Source organism: Lactuca serriola, chromosome 7 (genome assembly GCF_051521515.1).
Source record: "Lactuca serriola cultivar US96UC23 chromosome 7, Lser_US96UC23_V15, whole genome shotgun sequence".
Classification (NCBI taxonomy): Eukaryota; Viridiplantae; Streptophyta; class Magnoliopsida; order Asterales; family Asteraceae; genus Lactuca; species Lactuca serriola.
Window position 1 is genome coordinate 66,303,689 of NC_136414.1, and position 19,953 is coordinate 66,323,641.

General features: G+C 34.0%; 1 protein-coding gene and 1 long non-coding RNA gene across 3 annotated transcripts; both read right to left on the reverse strand.

Annotated features, from left to right (window-relative positions):
- Window positions 1–1,704: 1,704 nt before the first annotated feature.
- Window positions 1,705–5,122, reverse strand: LOC145062464 (uncharacterized). Of its 2 annotated transcripts, XR_013687572.1 has the most exons (4): window positions 4,792–5,122; window positions 3,615–4,072; window positions 2,227–3,536; window positions 1,705–1,994 (listed from the first exon to the last, which is right to left on the reverse strand). It is a non-coding gene; the product is annotated as an uncharacterized LOC145062464 (long non-coding RNA). The 2 variants fall into 2 exon arrangements; XR_013687571.1 differs by having other exon boundaries at window positions 2,227–4,072.
- A 5,879-nt stretch (window positions 5,123–11,001) lies between these two features.
- Window positions 11,002–11,932, reverse strand: LOC145062217 (uncharacterized). The gene has a single exon (XM_079009850.1). It carries the CDS (start codon window positions 11,817–11,819, stop codon window positions 11,235–11,237), a length of 585 nt encoding a protein of 194 aa, XP_078865976.1. The 5' UTR covers window positions 11,820–11,932; the 3' UTR covers window positions 11,002–11,234.
- Window positions 11,933–19,953: the final 8,021 nt, after the last annotated feature.

Here is a 19,953-nt window from a genome sequence, read left to right on the forward strand (position 1 = left end):
AACAATATGATTTCCCCTTTAATATATTATTCTCATAATATATTAATAAATGATAATTAATCCTTTCTCTCCATAATTCATCCCATCAAGTTGCTTTGGTGAAGGCAACCCAAAAGGACCATGCACCATCAGGTCAAGTACATACCAAAATAGTTATGGACTTAGACACTAATCCAACAAGGCTAATGTCTAGATATGTAAATACTAAGAACCGTGCGGATGGTCGCATGCTTTATAATAAGGTTGAAGGTGTCATCAAAATTCAAACAATTTTGTTAAGAGATTCCTTGTGCAACTAGACGAACTTTGTACGGGTCAATATGAATTTCACTATCAAACTCATGGAGATAAATCCACCAAAAAATGACATTGTTAGCCGCGAGAGGCTTTGGAACAAGATCCCATATGTGATCAAATTGAAGGACCATACATGTCTTGCATAGTAAACCATGGGATGGGGAAAATTTATAGTGACAAAGAGATTAAGAAGTTGTCAAGGCTTAACAGAGTTGGTGTGAGATCTAGAAAGCATGGGATAACTTATGGAAGAAGGGGAATGAGGCGGGGAAGGAGTTGAAGGTTCCTTAGTAGTAAACGAATAAGTGTCATGGGAGTACTCGGTGGAACAATAGGACCAAAAAAGAAACAACATTGATGAGAGAGATTGAAGATTGCTTATTATCATGAATTAAAGTGTCATTGGTAGTATAAAGAGATGAACGATGAAAATCACAGTATGGAAATTATTTTCGTCAAAAATAACATGCCAATAGATGATGACCACTTGTATGATGATATCTACAAAAAGTTGTATTTGTAATGATCAGTAGAAGGACCGAGGTAGACACACGCTAAAGATGGAGGTTGAAACTTGTGAGCAATAGTGGAAGAAGTATTGGGGTAATAAAGGTACCCAAAACACGAAGGTGGTCATAGGAGGGAAAGAAACCAAAAATATTGTCAAATTGGGTTCGATATTTGAGAGCTTTAGTATGAAGAAGGTTGAAAGTGTGAGTGGCAAAAAGAGATGAAGGATGAAAATCACAGTATGGGAAATTAGTTTCGTTAAAAGTAACATGCCAATAGATGATGACCATTTGTGTGATGATATCTACGCAAAGTTGTATCCGTGATGATCAGTAGAAGGAACGAGTTTGACACACGCTAAAGATGCAGGTTGAAACTTGTGAGCAACAGTGTAAGCAATATTAGGGTAATAAAGGTACCCAAAAACACTAAGGTGATCGTAGGAGGGAAAGAAACCAAAAATATTTTCAAATTGGGTTCGATATTTCAGAGCTTTGGTATGAAGAAGGTTGAAAGTGTGAGTGGCAAAAAGAAGGGCCTATACCTAAAACTTAGATGGAAGGGAGCCCTGAATAAGAGAATTATGAATGATATTATTAATAGGTTGAATGGTGCGTTCAACTTACCCGTTTTTGTTGGGATGTGTAAGGTCTTGAAAAAATAGATATTTATGCCATTAGTGTGAAAAAGATCAAGGAGAGGTTGATTTTTGAATTCTCTTCCATTGTTACACTAAAACAATTGAGTATCCATTTTCAATTAATTAATAACATAAACACGAAACTTTTTTCAGACAGGAAAAACATCATATTTAGAACATAATGGAATAACCCATAAGAAGTGAGAAAAATAATCAAGAAGCTGAACATAATACTTGTATCCACTAAAACTAGTAACTAGAGAAGACCAAAGATCAGATTGAATAAGTTAAACAAAAAAGTAGTTTTAGTACATGGCAAAGACAAAGCTAAATGACAATGTTTTCCTATTTGAAATGTGTCACATAAAGAAGAACTATGACTAGAACAATAAATAAAGTTGCATGACTGAAGAAACTGAAATATAGACGAGCCAGGGTGGCCAAGTCTTCAATTTTAGATATCAAAGGAGAAAACAAAAGGAAGAACAAGATAAAGATCAGAGTAGTTGTTATTGTAGTGCTGCAACGGAGTACCTGTTTTAAGATCCTTCACAATGAAACCAAACAGATCAAAGTCAACAAACACAAGATTTTCAATGGAAAAATTACGAAAATAATTAAGGTTTTTGAAAATTTTGTTTTATACAAGGACATTATTCAATAAGAAATGATTGTGGAAAAGGGAAAATAAGTTAGACCAATAAACTTAATAAGAAGGACAACCACATTACCAATCATTATGAATTTTAAAGTATAATGGGTTAGAGAACACATTTTACCTTGACTAAAAGTCCTTTGAGAACTGACATTGAACTCCATGTAGTAGTTGTCATCTTAAGGGGGTTGAACAAACATGGCCTGGAAAATCGATGCAAGGTCCGTGTAATTTTGTTATCCAAAGTGGAGTAACATCCCCCCCCCCCCCCAAAAAAAAAGGTGTTGTTTGTTGTTGAGGGGGGTGTTGAGTTGAGCCCATGATCGGAGCATATTAGGGTTGTACCAAACTGAAAACGATGACCAAAAAGAGGTTTTTGTGTTGCTGGGAAAAGTTGCTGGTGCAGTTGCTGAGTGGCTTTCGGATAGTTTTCTGGAAGAAACGGAGAGCAGTTGAGGATGGTTGTTGTTGACCGACAACATGAGGCTGCCATAAGTTATTGAAGGTTGTTAAAAGTGCATGAGGAGGGACAAACATGTCGTATTGTTGTAGAGAAGGATTATCGCTTGCGTTTTGTGCTCCAAAAAAGTTTAAACTTATGGTAAAGCGCCTTAAATAATTGAAAAAGAATTGGAACTAGTGGAAACATTAGTTTTACCACCTAGAAGCAACCCTCCAATTGTTTTTACCTTTATCAAGCTTAGATTTCGATTTCCCATGTGAAAAAGTGGAGTATAAAGTCGTAGCTGAGGGAAGTGGAGCATCTCTGGTAGGGTCAATGATTTCTTCGCGAGACTCATGAATAAGACTCTTGTGTTTGGCATGCTTGTCTTGCATTGGTACAAGTAGCTAAGGAGTAAGGTTTGGTGAGTTTGGGGCGCACTTTTTGGGTAGTCGTGTTCATGATGTTTCTTTAGTAGACAATATCATCTTGGGCATGTTGTTTGAGTTTTCATATATTGTTGCTTTTTTCAAACTTTAACTTTAATGAGGGTCATTTTTTATAATAAAGTAACATTGGTGATGTTTTCAACATAACTGTTAAATAAGACTTCCACTAATGTATTCTGTCAAAATGTTCTTTTAAAAATAAAATAAAATGAGGTGAAAAATCACAGAGTTGCAATGAAAAATGTTTTAGCCTCAAGAAACGATATAAATGACTTTATATTGGTAGTGACATTGACAACTCTATGATAGGATGATGGAAATTAACGAAGAATTTGCATTACCAAGTCCACTTCATTATTTTTGGAGTCACAGTCTGCTAGTGCACTGACTAAGTTCTTCAAAGAGTAGAAAAAACAGTAATGGGGGAAGCACCTTTCTTGGTGTTGCGAATATTGAAGCATTCAGGACATCTTGTTATTGAGGAAAAATTCATCGAGCTTGTCACATAAGTCCCTAGGGATACAGTTTGTCGCTAGATATGATCTGTAAGAGATTAACATCATACGTAGAATAAAACTAGGATTTAATCTAAAGTCAATAGCTGTCAATCCTCATCATCACCTTGAGGTTGGTATTTTCCAGTAATATGGTCATGAACTTTATCACTTTTGCACATGTCAAGAAAAATATGTCGCCGTTATTTGGATTTCAAGTCATCAACCGACAGCTTAAAGCTAAACTGTGAATACACATTAGTGAGGGAAAAAACAAGTTGGTTTACAGTAGAAGTTAAGTCCATGTTAGTGCTATATGAGGATTCAAAAGTCATCGGCTCTTCCAGAGAAATCAAAAACAAGAATAACAAAATAGAAAACAAAAGACGGAGCGCTTAACCATGGGAAAAGGGAATAAAATGTACTGAAATTCCAATTCACGGTGAAGATTGTTGAAGAAGAGACCAGATGACCTCCACGAGAAGGGCGGGTAGTCGGTAGTAGAGGCAAGAGTGGTGGTTGGACAATGTTGTGCAATGGTAGGCAGTCGATTGTGATGATGACAGAGGAAGGAGTAGTCGACACCTAAGGAAAAAATAGGGTTCCAAGAATTTTAGTAAAAGTCGTAAATCATATGGCTCGATACCATGATAGATTGTTTGGAAACCCATAATTTAGGTTGTCCGGATAGAAATCAATATAGAGATACCGTTTAAAATGGGCCCCTATACTATATAAAGAGTATAAATGTAGTATAAAAGTGTATATAATAGTTGTCTAACAAAACGAAGCCAACAAACGAGGAATTAATGTCTATGACATGGTACTTTTAAGCTAACGGATTGTCACCAACAATGGGTGTTAGAGGTCTTGACCAATCAATTTGTTGACATTCTTACCCATGGCACGATCTAGCAAGCCATGACATAATTTTTAAGACGTGGTTCTTACTAAAAGATGATTATCTAATAATATCTACCCAACTCTTTGTCAAAACATGACATACAGTTACTTCACATAGATTACTCGAACTTCTGACTTGGATCTTTGTTGTTTAAACGATCTTAGTCATTTTGGGTCGATTCCAAATTCTATTTAACCAGCTATCAAGCGAAACAAAGGACTTAGACTTTGAGGAGGTTTCATTAATACATATCACATTTAGTCATAAAAAACACAGTAACATTGTAAGTTTGTAACCTTAGTAAATTTTCATACCCCATATAAAGTAAGAGATGTATATGTCACAAATTAAGCATAACATATCCGATATAGAGAAAAACAAAATGAACACGCTTACTTACACGAAGCTGAAGCTACCACACCCACTAACCCAAGTCGCCACCTGCCAGCCGCCGAATGTCTCAGAAACAGCCCAACCCACAAAACCATGACTATGAAACAGCTCACCAAGACCGTGACTTACATGGGGCCCACATTCTGGTTCAAAGTTTAAAGAAGTCCCTCTCGTTATCATGTGGTCTTTGCTAAACGGGCCCACTTCTTTCGTATGCTTTTTGTTTCTCGATTTCCTAATTACAATACTAATACTTAGTCTTTAAATACAAATTGAGGAGAAACGCAATACTACGCCATTTGGGTCGGATTCAAGAAATAAACTTTCTGTAAAGTGCACATTTTTCTTAATGATTTTGTAAGTTGATTTTGTTCCTTAATATCTAACTCTATAAAATATCTTGTCAACTAATTATAATTGTAATCAAGATTCCACATAGCATGTGGATCGTTTTTTGCTTTGCACTTTGATGTTGATACCCTACCAAATGTCATGCTAACTTAAACCCAAAACTAGAGGTCATGTAGATAAGAACAAGTTATTTGTATAGTTCTATCCAAATTACATGTATGCATAAAACCTAAATGTTGCAAATATCAAATGAAATAAATATGAGGAAAAATAAAAGATAAAAAGAAAAGCTAGTCTTAGATCAAAGACAAAATATGGCACCCCACACACCTTTCCCTTTCATGGCCTTATCCATAACATCAAGTGGCCTAACCTTTTGTGGTCCATAAAAAGGATAGAAAGATTCAAATCACATATGCAACCTAAATTGGATATCAAGTTTATCTAAAATAATATTCTTTTTTTTTTTAATTAAGTTTTTTAAATAGTTCAAACAACCAGACTTTTAAAAATTGATTTTTTTTTTATTATGTGTATGTGTGAATCTTATATTTTTTCAGCTAAATATAACTGTAAAACATATACAAGAATACAATAAAAAGAATTAGAAAAATCTGTTTTGTCAAAGATACAATAAGCTTATTTTTTGAATTTGTTAATAAAGAAAACTACACTAAAAGGTTTTTTGATTGAGGATGCTCCAACTAATGTTTTACGCTTTAACCTTTAATAGAACAAAACTAGTTCATAAACCTCGCTATAACTAGAGATTCTTAACATCGAAATGACTATTTTTTACATACAATAAAAATTACCACATGCTTCGCAAATAAAATTTCCTATTGACCACTTTGTGGGTTTCCGGAAATGAAGTGAAAATCCGTCATAAAAAATATCACCGCGAAATTCAAATTTTGAAGTATAAAATTGTTATATATGGCGGCCTTGGAATTTTCCTTGAAGGCGGGTTATTTGTGCAATTCATAATAATATCATGAGGCCTATTAAATGCTTTGGGTTAACATTTACGTTGTTAAGTTAAATGTATTTTAGGTTGTTCTGGGTGTGAAAGGAAGAGTGCGACGTGACTATACATTCACATCGATCATACATTGTAATTTTGAGACTTCTCAAGGTTTTATTTACTCTAATTTAACATTATGCTTTTGAAACAAAGAAATGTAATGTTATATATTTAAAACAATGAATTTTGGATGTTTAACCTTTTTTTTACTAATAAAAATTTCCGTTTGAAATTTGTAACGTTACATGTAATTTCTCAACTCTCTAAACGGTTCATACTCATTAGACTCATTGACAGAACCGGTATAAAGTGTTGTAATCCTTCCTTGAGTTTGAGAGTTCATGTTCCGTCGTGGAAATATGTGGATTTAAAAAGTGTTTAGAAGTAGATTAGATTTGTCGTTAAAAAAAAGCCGGACATAGTACCAAGTCAGTTTAGTTAGACCTTACTTTTAATTTAATCGTTGTCTCGCATAATGGTTCAGACTCATTTTTTAAATTAATGGTTCATACGCTTTTCAACGATTTAGAGGTTCAAATTAGATAAATCAAACTCTCTTATAATTGAACCATTAAGTAGCTACCTCTACAGAGAACAATTTAGAGGCATCAAACATGGCCTTATATTAATTCATCCCTATCCAGGGGTAGATCTAATATAGAGTCTAGATCTAATATAGAGTCTGGGTAGCCTGAGATCCCCCTTAATTTTTTTTTCTAGTAGTATAATTTTTTTGAAAAAATTTCACTTTTTGTAGTGTATATATATGCATCCATTCATTTATAAACACAAACAAATAGTTGGTTTGTTGGTTAAGGTGTTGGCTTATTGAAACACAGGTTTTAAGATTGATTCTTACTCCTCACATATCTTTTGTGTACCTTTGTTTTATTTCCTCAGTTGTTCTATCCCACATCGCCAAATACATATTAAATCAGTCATAGATATATCTACTTTGAGTCTCACACCGAAAAGATACTTCAAATTCATGTTAATATAACAAGAATTTATGTCAGCTAAGGATTCGATTAAGGTTTGGGTTTAAAACCAAAACCGAACCGTATAAACCCAAGGACAAACCGAAAATCAAAACACCGAACCGATAGGTTTAGATTGGGATACCCTTTTTATTTTCACCCTTGTTCTGTCACTTCGTCGTTGACCCTAACATGTTTAATCAAACAGATGGAGGCTCGTTCCACATTAATCCAAGTTGACAGTAAATAAAGTTTTATTATTATTATTATTATTATTATTATTATATATATATATATATATATATATATATATATATATATATATATATATATTTAATTTGAATATATTAAATAAAAAGGTTAAAAAATATGAACATACATGAGAAACGACAAAGGAAGTGTATGAGATGAAACAAATATGGTAGACAGAATAACTTTTAGTAGAAAAATTTCGAACCAAGGTTCTAGCTGTTTTACTAAATATAAGATAATTAAATATAATCTTCCTTTTTGCTTTGAAAATGGTATTCCAAAATTCCATTTTTTTTGAACGGCGAACGTTTTATTAAAAAAGATAGCAAAATGTTAGAAAAAATTGATAACAACATATTACAAGCTAAAACGAGGAATATGTAACCAAAAACTCCAATTTATTTTAATTTTGCCACATCATCAAAAAGTAAAGACTTACTAGGCATTACAAATCCAAAAGAAATGGAATTAGGAAAAGTCCATAAACAACAAAATGTGGTCATTACCACAACATCAAAAGTATTTTGTGACCGTTGCTTAATGTAATAGAATCTGATCAAGAAAGAAGAGAATCAATAGATAATTGGCGAGAGATTTAAATGTCCAACCAAATAGCAACATGACTTCATAACTCAATCAACCGAACCTGCAAAAAGATGATCAAATCCACCATAACACCTTATAAAATATTGTTTTCTTAAAATAACTTATGATTTTTCCAGGTTAAATCTGCATAACCTTTTGTGATGTTTTTTTTAAATTCACATGTTAACAACTATGAATTTGCATTTCTAACCTGCATATTATTATTATTATTATTATTATTATTATTATTATTATTATTATATATATATATATATATATATATATATATATATATATATATTAAAGTTATGAAAAATTGTAACATTACTTTGTTTTGATTGGTTGGAATTTTTTTTTTTCAATTAATGTTACAACATTCACTTTTTACCTTTATGCTTTTGTTTACAAACAACCTTTTCACTTTTCTTTGAATTTTCATAACCCTCGTTTTTTATTACATATTATTAGTATTTAGTCATATTAATATTTTTTTGGCAGAAATGGTCCGTCAACTATATTTAGGTCATTTTAAAGTCGCTTCATTTTTGCCTTTTTTCGTCCCTCTACTTCTTTTTTATTTCTTATTTATTTATTTATAGATCAGTTAAAGAGTGAAGGAATGGGCAACTCAAACTATAAACGTTTTCAAAGAACAAACAACGGAAAAAATTGTCGCATCCGAACCCCGCAACACGCAAGAATTCCCCATCTAGTTATTATTATTATTATTATTATTATTATTATTATTATTATTATTATTATGCATTTTTAGATATCACCTACGGAAAAAGAAAACTTCTTAATTCAAAACGACGACATTCTAGGATTTCAAAAGTCCCAAGGACTTTCTACATATCGAACCAATAAAATTAGTAATTACTTGTGATAAAACCTTTAAATGTGTATAAAATATTGGAAAAACATTAGCATTTTATATTTTTATTTTAATGATTAAGCATATAAACCCGGTAAGTTATATGTTGAAAATCTCAATTTAATCCAACAACTTTTAAGTTAATGACTTACAAAAATAATAAGTTTTATAAAAATTATATATTAAATTACTTATGTTTTTTTTTACATATTTTGTTTATTTATGTTTTTTACACTTTAAACTTGTTTTTTATACACACACTATGATAACTTTATTTTTTGTATTACATATAACCATTAATATCATATATGTACAAAAAAAACATAAACATCCAAATATTTTAGAAAAGAATATAATGGCCATATATCTAAAAAAAATCATTAACTAAATATATACACGCTATAAACAGCTTATTACCTTATAAATCATTAACCTTTAATTGAGTGGGTTAGATCAGTAGTTCTCTTTTTGCAACCCCCAATTATGGATATGATATTTTTATGGTTAATCCTTGTAATATCTTTTCTCCATCATTACTTCTCCACCAGGTTAAGCTTTAACCATTTTTTTTTTGTTTAAAAGGTCGTTAGATAATTAAACACTTAGATTTTTTTTCGTAAATATGAAACATTATAAAGTCCAATAGATTATCATATCATTATTATATTTTTATATAACTTTTTTATAATACACTAAAGTCAAGAAAAACTCAATGAATATATTTTCAAAAAAATATACTTATATTAAAAGAACATGTTAGAAAATTCAATGACCACTAAATTTCATGTCTCGCTATACTTGAATTTAATTGATTAAATATCTCATTGAACCATTCTAGTAAATTATGGATTGTACATCCTATTATAATAATGATAACATATGATTTATCGGATTTTAAAAATGATGTCAACTCCATGACTATCTAACCTTTTGCAACATGGAAGGGTTCATTTATCTTATCTGTAGGCCACACTACTACGTTGTAGATAAGGTATATGATCAGTGATCTCACATTCATGGCATCTTTGCTACTTTTCCCTCCATGTTTGTTGAAACATGAAGCTACCAAAACCATCTCCCTAAATAACCAAAACTACAACACAAGTCTAATCTTGATACATCTAATAATCGTTACTATTTCATAATACTGTTTACCATTTTCTTTTAAATTCTTTTTTTTTATTATTATTATTTTTAAAGTGGAAGAAGACGTCTCCAAGAAGAGGTCTTTATCCAACTAATGACTTCACTATCGAACTCTCCTACCTTATGGTTTAATATTTATATACACTTTATCACGAGTATCTTATAAAAATAATTATGTTTTCTTTTGTTTTTGTTTTCAATGGTCCACTCATATTTTTATAATGTTATGAATATTTATATTTTTGTTTAGTCTTTGTTTCGAATACTTATATGTGAAATTAATAGTTTCTTGGTTGTATTCTGCAAATCCAACGGCCGATGATCAAATCCTCCAAAATTTTGCACAGCCAAGATAGTCAATGGCGGTCACTTGAATTTACAGTCGATGATGAAAGTCATATCACGGCACGATTCTCCAAATTTATTGACTAAAAGTCAAGATCCATAAACACAGCAACTTTCGTTTTGGTAATTGTGTCCAATTTATCATCTGCAACATTATCTGATTTGAAGACAAATTCATGGATAAAATACATCTAAATATGTTTTCACTTTAATCTCGATTAGTCTTCAAGATGTACACGAAAATATGCTCCATATCATGAATGAGTGAACGTGATGATCTGAAATTGATAACCTGTTGAATAAAGAAGACAAAAAGATGATTAGATAGAAATTAATAATTCAATTTAAAAAAAAAAAAAAAAAAAAAAAAAGATAACGTTGAACATGACGACAACTGAACGAATACGCTGAACACGAAGTGGAAATGACGGAGCTTAGAAACGGAAAACGAACGCAGTTAACGGAAAACGTTAAACTTCAATGCTAACGAGAGATGGAATGGAAGTTAATGGAACGATGATGAATATGGATACGGATATCATCAACAGAGTCCGATCTCTGGATAGAAATGAATTGAAATTCGGTAACAGATGTGGTGGAATTAGTTACTTTTGTGAATTTTAAAGTGAATGGATTTTGTTTTAGAGACTTGAAGCTGCTTCGTTAGCCATTAATGGCAGCAACCGATGATATTCATATATTCTCATCTATAAGTATATACAGACACAAGAGGATCTATTATCCAGTTCAGGATTTCTTTCGGTAACCGGAATTTAAAAAAACCGTCCGTCCCGACTTCTTCAACCGCCACCGACTCGCCGGGATCTGATTCACCACCACCATGATTAGCTCCAGAGAGCTCAAACGAGATTCAAAAAATCACAAATCATCAAGCTTTAGACTTTAGTCATGGAAGATAAACGACTAAGCGTCGGTTGAAAACAAGTTCTCCGTCGCTGCTGATGAGACGACGGCCGAATCAAAGCCGCAAGAGCTCTCTTGACCAAATCACCGCCTTCAACAGTGCCAATCCGTACCAACGAGTTTGTCATTGCGGACCTCCTCGCGTTGAGTCGATTCGAAGGATACGACACCGGAGTGTGATTGCTGTTAGAGTTTTTATGCAAGCTGCACCTAAACGAACCTGGATGCGAAGTAGGCGAACACATACACATCCTCCTCGGTTTATCCAACTGCTTCTTCGACGCTTGATTACTATTATTACTCCTCGGAATTACAGAGATCGAACGACTCGGAGAAATTTGACGATTGTCGAGAGAAAATCGTATATTCGACGCCGATGGAGATGATCCGAATACGTTGACACGTGTAGGTGACGCAGATCGGTTCTGAAAGAACGACGACGGGCTCGACGAGAAGGCGGAGGTGGAGGAAGCAAACGAGTTTGACGACGGCGAGGTGTAGAATCTTCCGGAAGGAGAGTGAGCTCGGAGTACGGGTCTTCGGGTCGGATTCGCCATTGATTTACAGTTAAAGAAATTTGGGGTTTTTGAGAAGATAAGGAAGGGAGAAGATTAGAGAGAATTTTTAAAGACTGCTTTTCGCTTTCTAAATTGGCAAACCTAACTTCAATCGAGCTATCTATTTAAAGGAAAACGAAAAATGAATTTTGTTTTTTGGAATTATTTTCTTTTATTAGTTTCTTAGGGTCGACGTAAAACGACAAGGATAGGAGCCGTTTTGGAAACGGGGTATGAATGTATGATGTGAGGTGGGGTAGTGGTGGGGTGCCACGTACGTAGTAAATACTCTATGGTGCCACGGTATACGAGGTATTATACATTATTATAATACTTTTAACAAAAGTTTGTTTATAGTTATTTGGGGATTATTATTATAATAATATATAATTTTGAGAAATTGGGATCATTTAATATTTTTTAGATTTTGTTTTATGGTTTCTTAAAAATATCTTTTCTTTTTTGTTTTATATCTTGTCGTTTCATGTATAGAACAGGAGGAAGAATCCATCGACTTGAGGGATGGGGAGGCTCCTTTATTATTTGTATTTGGTCGGGAAAATCATAAAGGAAGAACGAATTTTAGAATTATTACGATTTTGGTTTGAATAATTGAATATCTAAAACAATGTATCCTTAAGCCTTAAGGTATATGGAGGAGGAGGTTCTAGGTCATAGGAATTATTGAATGGACTCGATGTTGAATAAAGTCTGAATTCGACACGTTTGATATAGTCTTTCAAAATCTATAGAGGAATTAGAATCCAAAACAGTTAAAAAACTTCATCTTTTCCAAACCATCCCTCTGCCCTTGAAAGCCATTAACTAATCTTAAGAGCAAGAGTAAATTAGATGAGTCGTCTTTCGTATAGATGTCTAAAAACATGTAAAGTGCTTATTTTTAAAAATTAATTTAGACCGTCCCTTATTTGGTTAAAATTTGCACATGTTATCACTTGTTAGTTTAAATTTACACGTTTAATCCCTTGCGAGACACGAATAATTATTCCGTCCTTTATATTTTATTTTTGATTTATTTTATTTTTCTTACAATTAATTGCAATATAAAATATAAAATTAAAACCCACCCAACCCACCTTATCTAACTCGTCCCTTCTAAAGTCTTTTTCCTCCTAAAGCAAAATCATCACCACGTCGGACCATTGCCCACCACCAACTTTTTTCGCCAGAAACACTGTTAACACCCCCTTCTTTCCTCGTTCTTCTTCCCATGAATCCCTAAGCCACCATCGTCGACCAACATCTCATGTACAAACACCAACCGGAGTAGAGAATTAGAAAACCTACACTTTTTTAGGGGTGCTGATGAGTACAAAGAGAGAGGGCAAGAGAGACGGAGATGGAATTGCCATCGCCACCTGTGCATCGAACCGTCATCGTCGTCTGCAATTGTTCGTAGATCTACACTCCGGGTGACGGTTGCCGGAGATGGCTTTGTCTTCTCCACCTGAACTCGTATTTGCTGATGTACACCCCAATAGATCCGGTGGTAGTCAACGGTGTACAACCCCAACAAATCTGATGGTCATTTATGAGATAGAGTAGTTTCCAGTGTCGATGAACGGTTATGTCAACAGATCTGCTACCCTCTCGCTGGAAAAAGGAGAGGTGACTAGGGTTTAGGGTAACGACTGTGGTGCGCATAAATCATCATTGTTTACAAAATAGGGACTAAATATGTGTACCATCCATAAAATTCATGAAAAATTTAAACTTTTAAAACCAACCCATAAATCATCATTGTTTACAAAATAGTTTTCGAAACATGTTCAATATCAATGTTTTCTCCAAAATCATAAAACAACACACGAGGAGGTACACGATCACGCATTTGCCTTCTCGCGATCCTCTGAGGTACATGAAACATAACCCAAAACTGTAAGCCCAAAGATTTAGTGAGTTCCCCCAAACTACCAACACATCACAATATCATAATAATAACAACAAACAACATGCATACAAAGCCTTCAATCTGACTGGAACGCCTAGTCAAAACAGAAATTATTAAGAAGAGGGGGGGGGGGGGTTGAATTAAACTAAATATTGCAGTGATATTAAATTAAACGAAAATCAATATATAAAACGATTTTCAGTTCTGCTGCGACTTTCCTAATCATGTAACTGATCCAGATCGAATTATTCGAGATGTGTTTTATCTAAGTTGGTACTGAGAAAAACTAACAAGCTCTAGTATAATCTCTTTTACCTAAATTAGTTAATAAAAACAAACTCTTTGAATTAACCCTAACTTTTTACTGTCTAATCAAACAAGCTCTTAATTAAGATCATCAAAGTTGCATTAAGTTCTTTGTAAAATTCTCAGCAATATCCAATACTTCTCACAAGCTCGGAAGCGTAAATATATGATTTTGCATTTTATAAAAAGTCAAATCCCAAATACGGAACCAATTTATTACTTGTTACTTATTACTAGTTGACAAAAACAATTATATATTCTATAACTAATTAACTGGAATGATAAAACCCTAGCTAGGTGATCAGACTAACAAGAATCAAAATCAAACATTAATTAAGAACAAAACTGAAGAACCTAGATAGAAACACAAAATGAAAATCAGATCTAATGATCAATCACATGAAAAGTATTTGTCTTTGCAGAACTGAAAACTAAGGTTTTAGCCAGACATGGCTAAAATCTGATAAAAACAAATGAAAAGAGAGATCAAACAACTAATCTTACTAATCTACTTGAAAGAGATGATCCATCGTCTTCAGATCTTCAGAAATCGTTGAAATCGGAGAAGAAACACCTCCAAAATCGTATTTTCATTGTCTAGTACCTCTGGAATCGCCAACTTAGGTTATTGGAAGGTTATGAATGTCTATTTATATGTCCAGCAGCAAAAACGACGCACTTGCGATCGCATGTTTCAAAGTTGCAATCGCATGTTTTGATAAAACGCGTCACGGTCCTTTTTAATGAAGTAGGATGCTATTTTAGCACATTTTGGGATGCCTGCGATCGCATAGAGGGAAGTTGAAATTGCATGTTCATACGTTGCAATCGCATGTTTTGAGTTTTCACTTCAAGATGAATTTTTAGCACTAAAAAACCTCGAATCCAAGTTGCGACCAAAATTGAGATTGTACAAAGGCTCCATGCGATCGCATCTTTTTCCTAAGACGTTTGAAATTTCGTCTACATTTCAGATCATTTTGAATTGCGTCAATCGGAGTTACGGTTGATGAGATATGGTCAAAATACTGACAGGGGGTCAAAAGTTGTCGACAACATCCTTTAACTTTGAATTGCAGATTCTGTCTTCGTGTGATCAATTCGATCGAATCTTTCTTGACCAAAACATCTTCTTAGCATTCCTCAACATACTCCATAAGTTCCAATCTCCATTTTAAGCTCCAAACGTGCATCCAACTGCTCCCACAGCTCTGCTCCACTCGAACTATCTGAAATTAACATAAAAACATGAGCAGTACGGAAATTCTAACGAAAGACATGAGTTGAACATTATTTAAATAAATTATATGCAAATGTACAAAATATGATGCTAAAATGATAATAAAAACTACTCTATAAGATGCAAAAAATGGTATCTAACAAACGTTCTCCAGGCCTTCGGCCTAATTGGTACGCCCCACTGGCCTTCAGGTTATCTGGGACGCCCTGGGTCTATTGGCCTTTAGCACAAAGCAAGATCGCCCTCAACCCAACCACACATACATTGTGTCGACACACACACACACAAACATGCACCTATATATATATATATATATATATATATATATATATATATATATATATATATAACAGACAAGCATGCAAATAACCAGCCAGTAAACAATAGACAGATCTTATAGATCACTACACATAGCATCATCCTATCTACCAGGATTTAGATCTAACAGATCACTACATCACACCATCATATGATAAACCAGGATAACAATCCAAAGGTCCGGCCTTAGTGCCTTCGACCTGTAAGTACAGTGAGGAAAACCCACCTCGCAGACTGAACAAAACTGATGAGGTCTGACTCCAAAATCTCATTTCTCTAACCGATACTTGTTCCCACCAAGTAACCAATTCCATCAAGATCCCAAAATACCCGCAAGGTCCAACTTGGTCAAAATCAACAGTCACCGTCAACAGTCCATGTTGACCCAACATGTCGTGTTTCCCTTGGCCATGCCGTGTTCCGCGAGCATCCAAATAGTCTGGAAAACCTCAGGCAACATGCCATGTTGACTTGCAAACATGTCGTGTTCGCCTGAGTTTGAACCATTTAATACATTTAGTTGCCTTTTCGACTTCAAGAGCTCCAAAGCTCAGATCTAGACCAAAATGTGATTAGGAAGGGTAAAGTTTCCAACTTTATCCATTGGGACTACCAAAAAGGTCTAAAAACCTAAATCACAAGCTTGATAATGCATGGGCTTAACAAAAATACTCTTAGTCCTTAAGATCTGAAGTCCATCCTTTCAAGAAGTGTTTCTAACACCAAAACCATCCCAAAGGTTGGTGCTTTATAGACATGCATGTCCAATGCATGTATTGAACCCATATTAGGTCAAAATGAGGATTTATGACCTAATCTCTATGCACAGCATCAAAACTTGGTTATAGACTAGATCCATCAAAACTTGGTTATAGACTAGATCCAAGACACTACTAGGTCTCCTTGACCTGGAGATTCATAAAGTTGCAAACTTTATGAGATCCATCCCTTAAAACATTCAAGAATAAGGAGAAAAAGGGACAAAACTCAAGGTCTAACAACTTTGAATGACAAAAATCAGGTCTTGGACACTTACAAAGGTCCAAGAGAGTGCTAAACTGAAGAATGAGGCTTGCTTGATGTCACACCCCGAAAACCGAAGGCGGAAACATTTCCGGGGCAGACTCCACGTTGAGTATCAAATCCAATGCACATAGTAAGCAAAGTAAACAACCATTACATTACATATAAAAGTTTACATTTGTTCCAAAAGTAAAGTTGTACAAGTGTGATACATAGTATATATGAACAAAAGTAAGACGTGACTTCAACGCACTCCGTCTTCGACAAAAAGAGATCATCGGGTACCTGTCTAATGCGGACCTGAGAATACAAGCAGTTTAAAAATCAGCATAAAGCTGGTGATTTCATAAGCGATTTGTTTTCTGAAAACGTATGAGTTCCTTTCTATTTCTGAAAAAGTTACACCCAAGAAAATCCCATATTTTCTTAAAAGTAATGTTTATCGAATCCAAAATGTAATGTAAAATATGTATACTGAAAAACATGTTTACCCTTGTGAATTGTAATGTTTAGTTATCTGAATTGTTACACGTTTCTGGTTATGTACAAATGTTATCCCAGGAAAATCTCATATTTTCCTAAATGTGTGTGAATTGTTACCGAATCTGAAAGTAATGTACAAGTATCTACTATACTTAAAGTGTGTGTGTGTGGAGTCTCCTGAAAGTCTGATTACCCTTAAATGTACATTAGTTTTAACACATATATAAAACTAATAATTAAGTGTAAAGTGTTCATAATCTTGATTGTGAGTTCCATAACCATACTACAGACTAGATATGACTCGGGCCAGGGCCAGTATCTTTTTATGACTTTCGTCACCCTTGAACCTTTCGGTTCAGTTGTAGCTAGCAGCCAGGTGCGGGATAGTCAGTCTCGTATAGATCTATACACTCAAGTCACGCTCTCCCTTTTTCCAGAGATTCTGGTTATAGGGCTAGTCCTCCACTCTCGTACCTAGGGGAAGTGTTACAAAGGACGTTTCTCCAATCTTAAGATTAGTGAATTTAAAACTGAAATTATTAATATGAAAACCCTGTTTTTATTAGTCCTTTACTCTCATATCTAGGAGGAGTAGTATTAAGGACCTGATTAAACTTCTAATGATACCTGTCCTTCACACTTGAATCTAGGGGGTGTTTTATTAAAGACAATACTAAAGATCTATTATTTCAATTGTAAAAGTGTGAACAATCAATTGTGAAGTATAAAGAGTAACACTATATAATAAGAATTGAAATCGGTTTGAACAACAACTCTGCAAGTCAAACCAGTTTGTTAATATGTTTTCAATTCTTAAAAATGTACGAATTATGAAATCAATCAAATGAAATAATGAATTTAAGTACAAGATATTCTTGTACTTTTGCTTGTATTCCCCCCCCCCCTGAAAACATTGAAAAACCATTGAAAAAGGGTAGGGGTATGAACTCACCAGACGAGAAAACGTGTTGGTTCGGATGCTGTCACACCCCAAAACCACGAACGGTGGAAACGTTCAGGGGTGGACGACGTCATGTACAGTATCACAAACAATGTAAAGTAGTAAACAGGCAACAACATCATCCATTGCATTAAAAGTAAAATTTTAATACATGTGTGTTCTTTCAATGTAATAAGACACCAAAAATATACAATCAAAATAAAAGACGAGAATTGTCTGCTCCGTCTTCTCAAAACCTGGCCACTGTACCTGTCTACTGATGACTTGAGAATACAAGTTATTTTGAAAGAGAGTATCAGCTTAAAGCTGGTGAATTCATAAGTATTCAAGTGTCATTGTCTTGCTTTGAAAAGTTGTTTTGAATGTCATGTAAACCTTTAAATGAAAATGTTGGTATAAGTATGAAAAGCCCAAGAAAATCCCTTATTTCCTATTATTATGAAATGTAGTCTTCAACCAAGACCCAAACGTTTTGTAAGTAAAATGATAGTTTTCCTTTCTATTGACTAAAGTACTTAGTCTAACTCATCGTTTATGTGAAAGTATCACAAAATAAAGTAAACAGGTAAAAGTACTAATGTAAGTGTTATCACTGGGTACTAGGCCAAACACAACATCGCAATAAGCAAAATGAATAACCTAATGAACATCCGAAGATTGTCCAATTGTCCTCTGTAGCAGCAGCAGGTTGGGGGAAGGGTTAGTCCCGTAACTGACTCCTAACACAAGTAGTAACCTAATGAACATCCGAAGATTTTCATCTCATCCTCTGTTGCAACAGCAGGATGGAGGAAGGGTTAGTTCCGATATCGATCTACCTAGTATAAGTAATAACCTTAGACATCCGTAGATGTTCATCACCTAGTGGTGCTAACAGCTGGGTTCCATAATGGTTAGTCTCGTCTAGACATCCCGTCGAACAGGGATAGGCAGAAAAATTTACACAGAAGGTACAAATAAATCTTCCTCGTAACTCTAGGTACAAATATCCAGGTAAGTGAATACAGGATAATGTATCTATGTAACAGTACTCATGTATGGTATTCATGTAAGCGTATTCAGATAATTGTATCTATGTAAACGTACTCATGTATCATGTAAGGCTAGGTAAATGTGCTCATGTATCATGTAAGCATATGTAAGTGTACTGATGTATCATGTAATGTACTGGTATAGACTCATGAATGAACTGACTCTTGTGTGATTCCTTGTAATAGGAATCATGTTTTGTATCTTCTAACTATCCCTATGATAATTAACTGAAAGGTAATTGGTTGTTCAGGAAGGTAAACGTAATGGTTTTGCAAGATATCTAAGAGTTTTGAACAATAATTAATAGTGACTTGATGTCATTTTTATAAACATTTCAAAACTAATACTTTTTTATATCAAAGTATTTTAAGATAGAAAACCATTTCATGCATCACATTCTGAAGTATGTGAAATTTGCTGGATGAAAACACAGTTATAAAATACATATGAGTGATTTAATAACATATTGTTTTCTACTTGTATTCCCCCCCCCCCCATTAAAGCATTTAAAAACATTTAAAATATTCATTTAGGGGTATGAACTCACCTGTATATGGTGGTTTGGATGAACTGAACGGTGTAGGATTGTTAGGCGTCAAGTGAGGACTTGTACACACACTACGATCCTAATGAACATATAATCACACATATATGCACTCAATTAGTCTTAATTTACTAATTGATAATGTTAAGACATCCTAGAACATAACAAACACTTTATATAAGTGTTATAAGCCCTAAGGATTGCATCTAAGTTGTTGTGGGACAAGGCACTTGGGTTTAGGGTTCGTAAGGACCCCATACTTGAGTTTACTCTCCATATAACCCCACACAAGGAGTTTACTCTCCATATAACCCC

Bases quoted from the DNA above. Each gene is read 5' to 3' on its own strand.
- LOC145062217 (XM_079009850.1), bottom strand. From the start codon at position 11,819: ATGGCGAATCCGACCCGAAGACCCGTACTCCGAGCTCACTCTCCTTCC.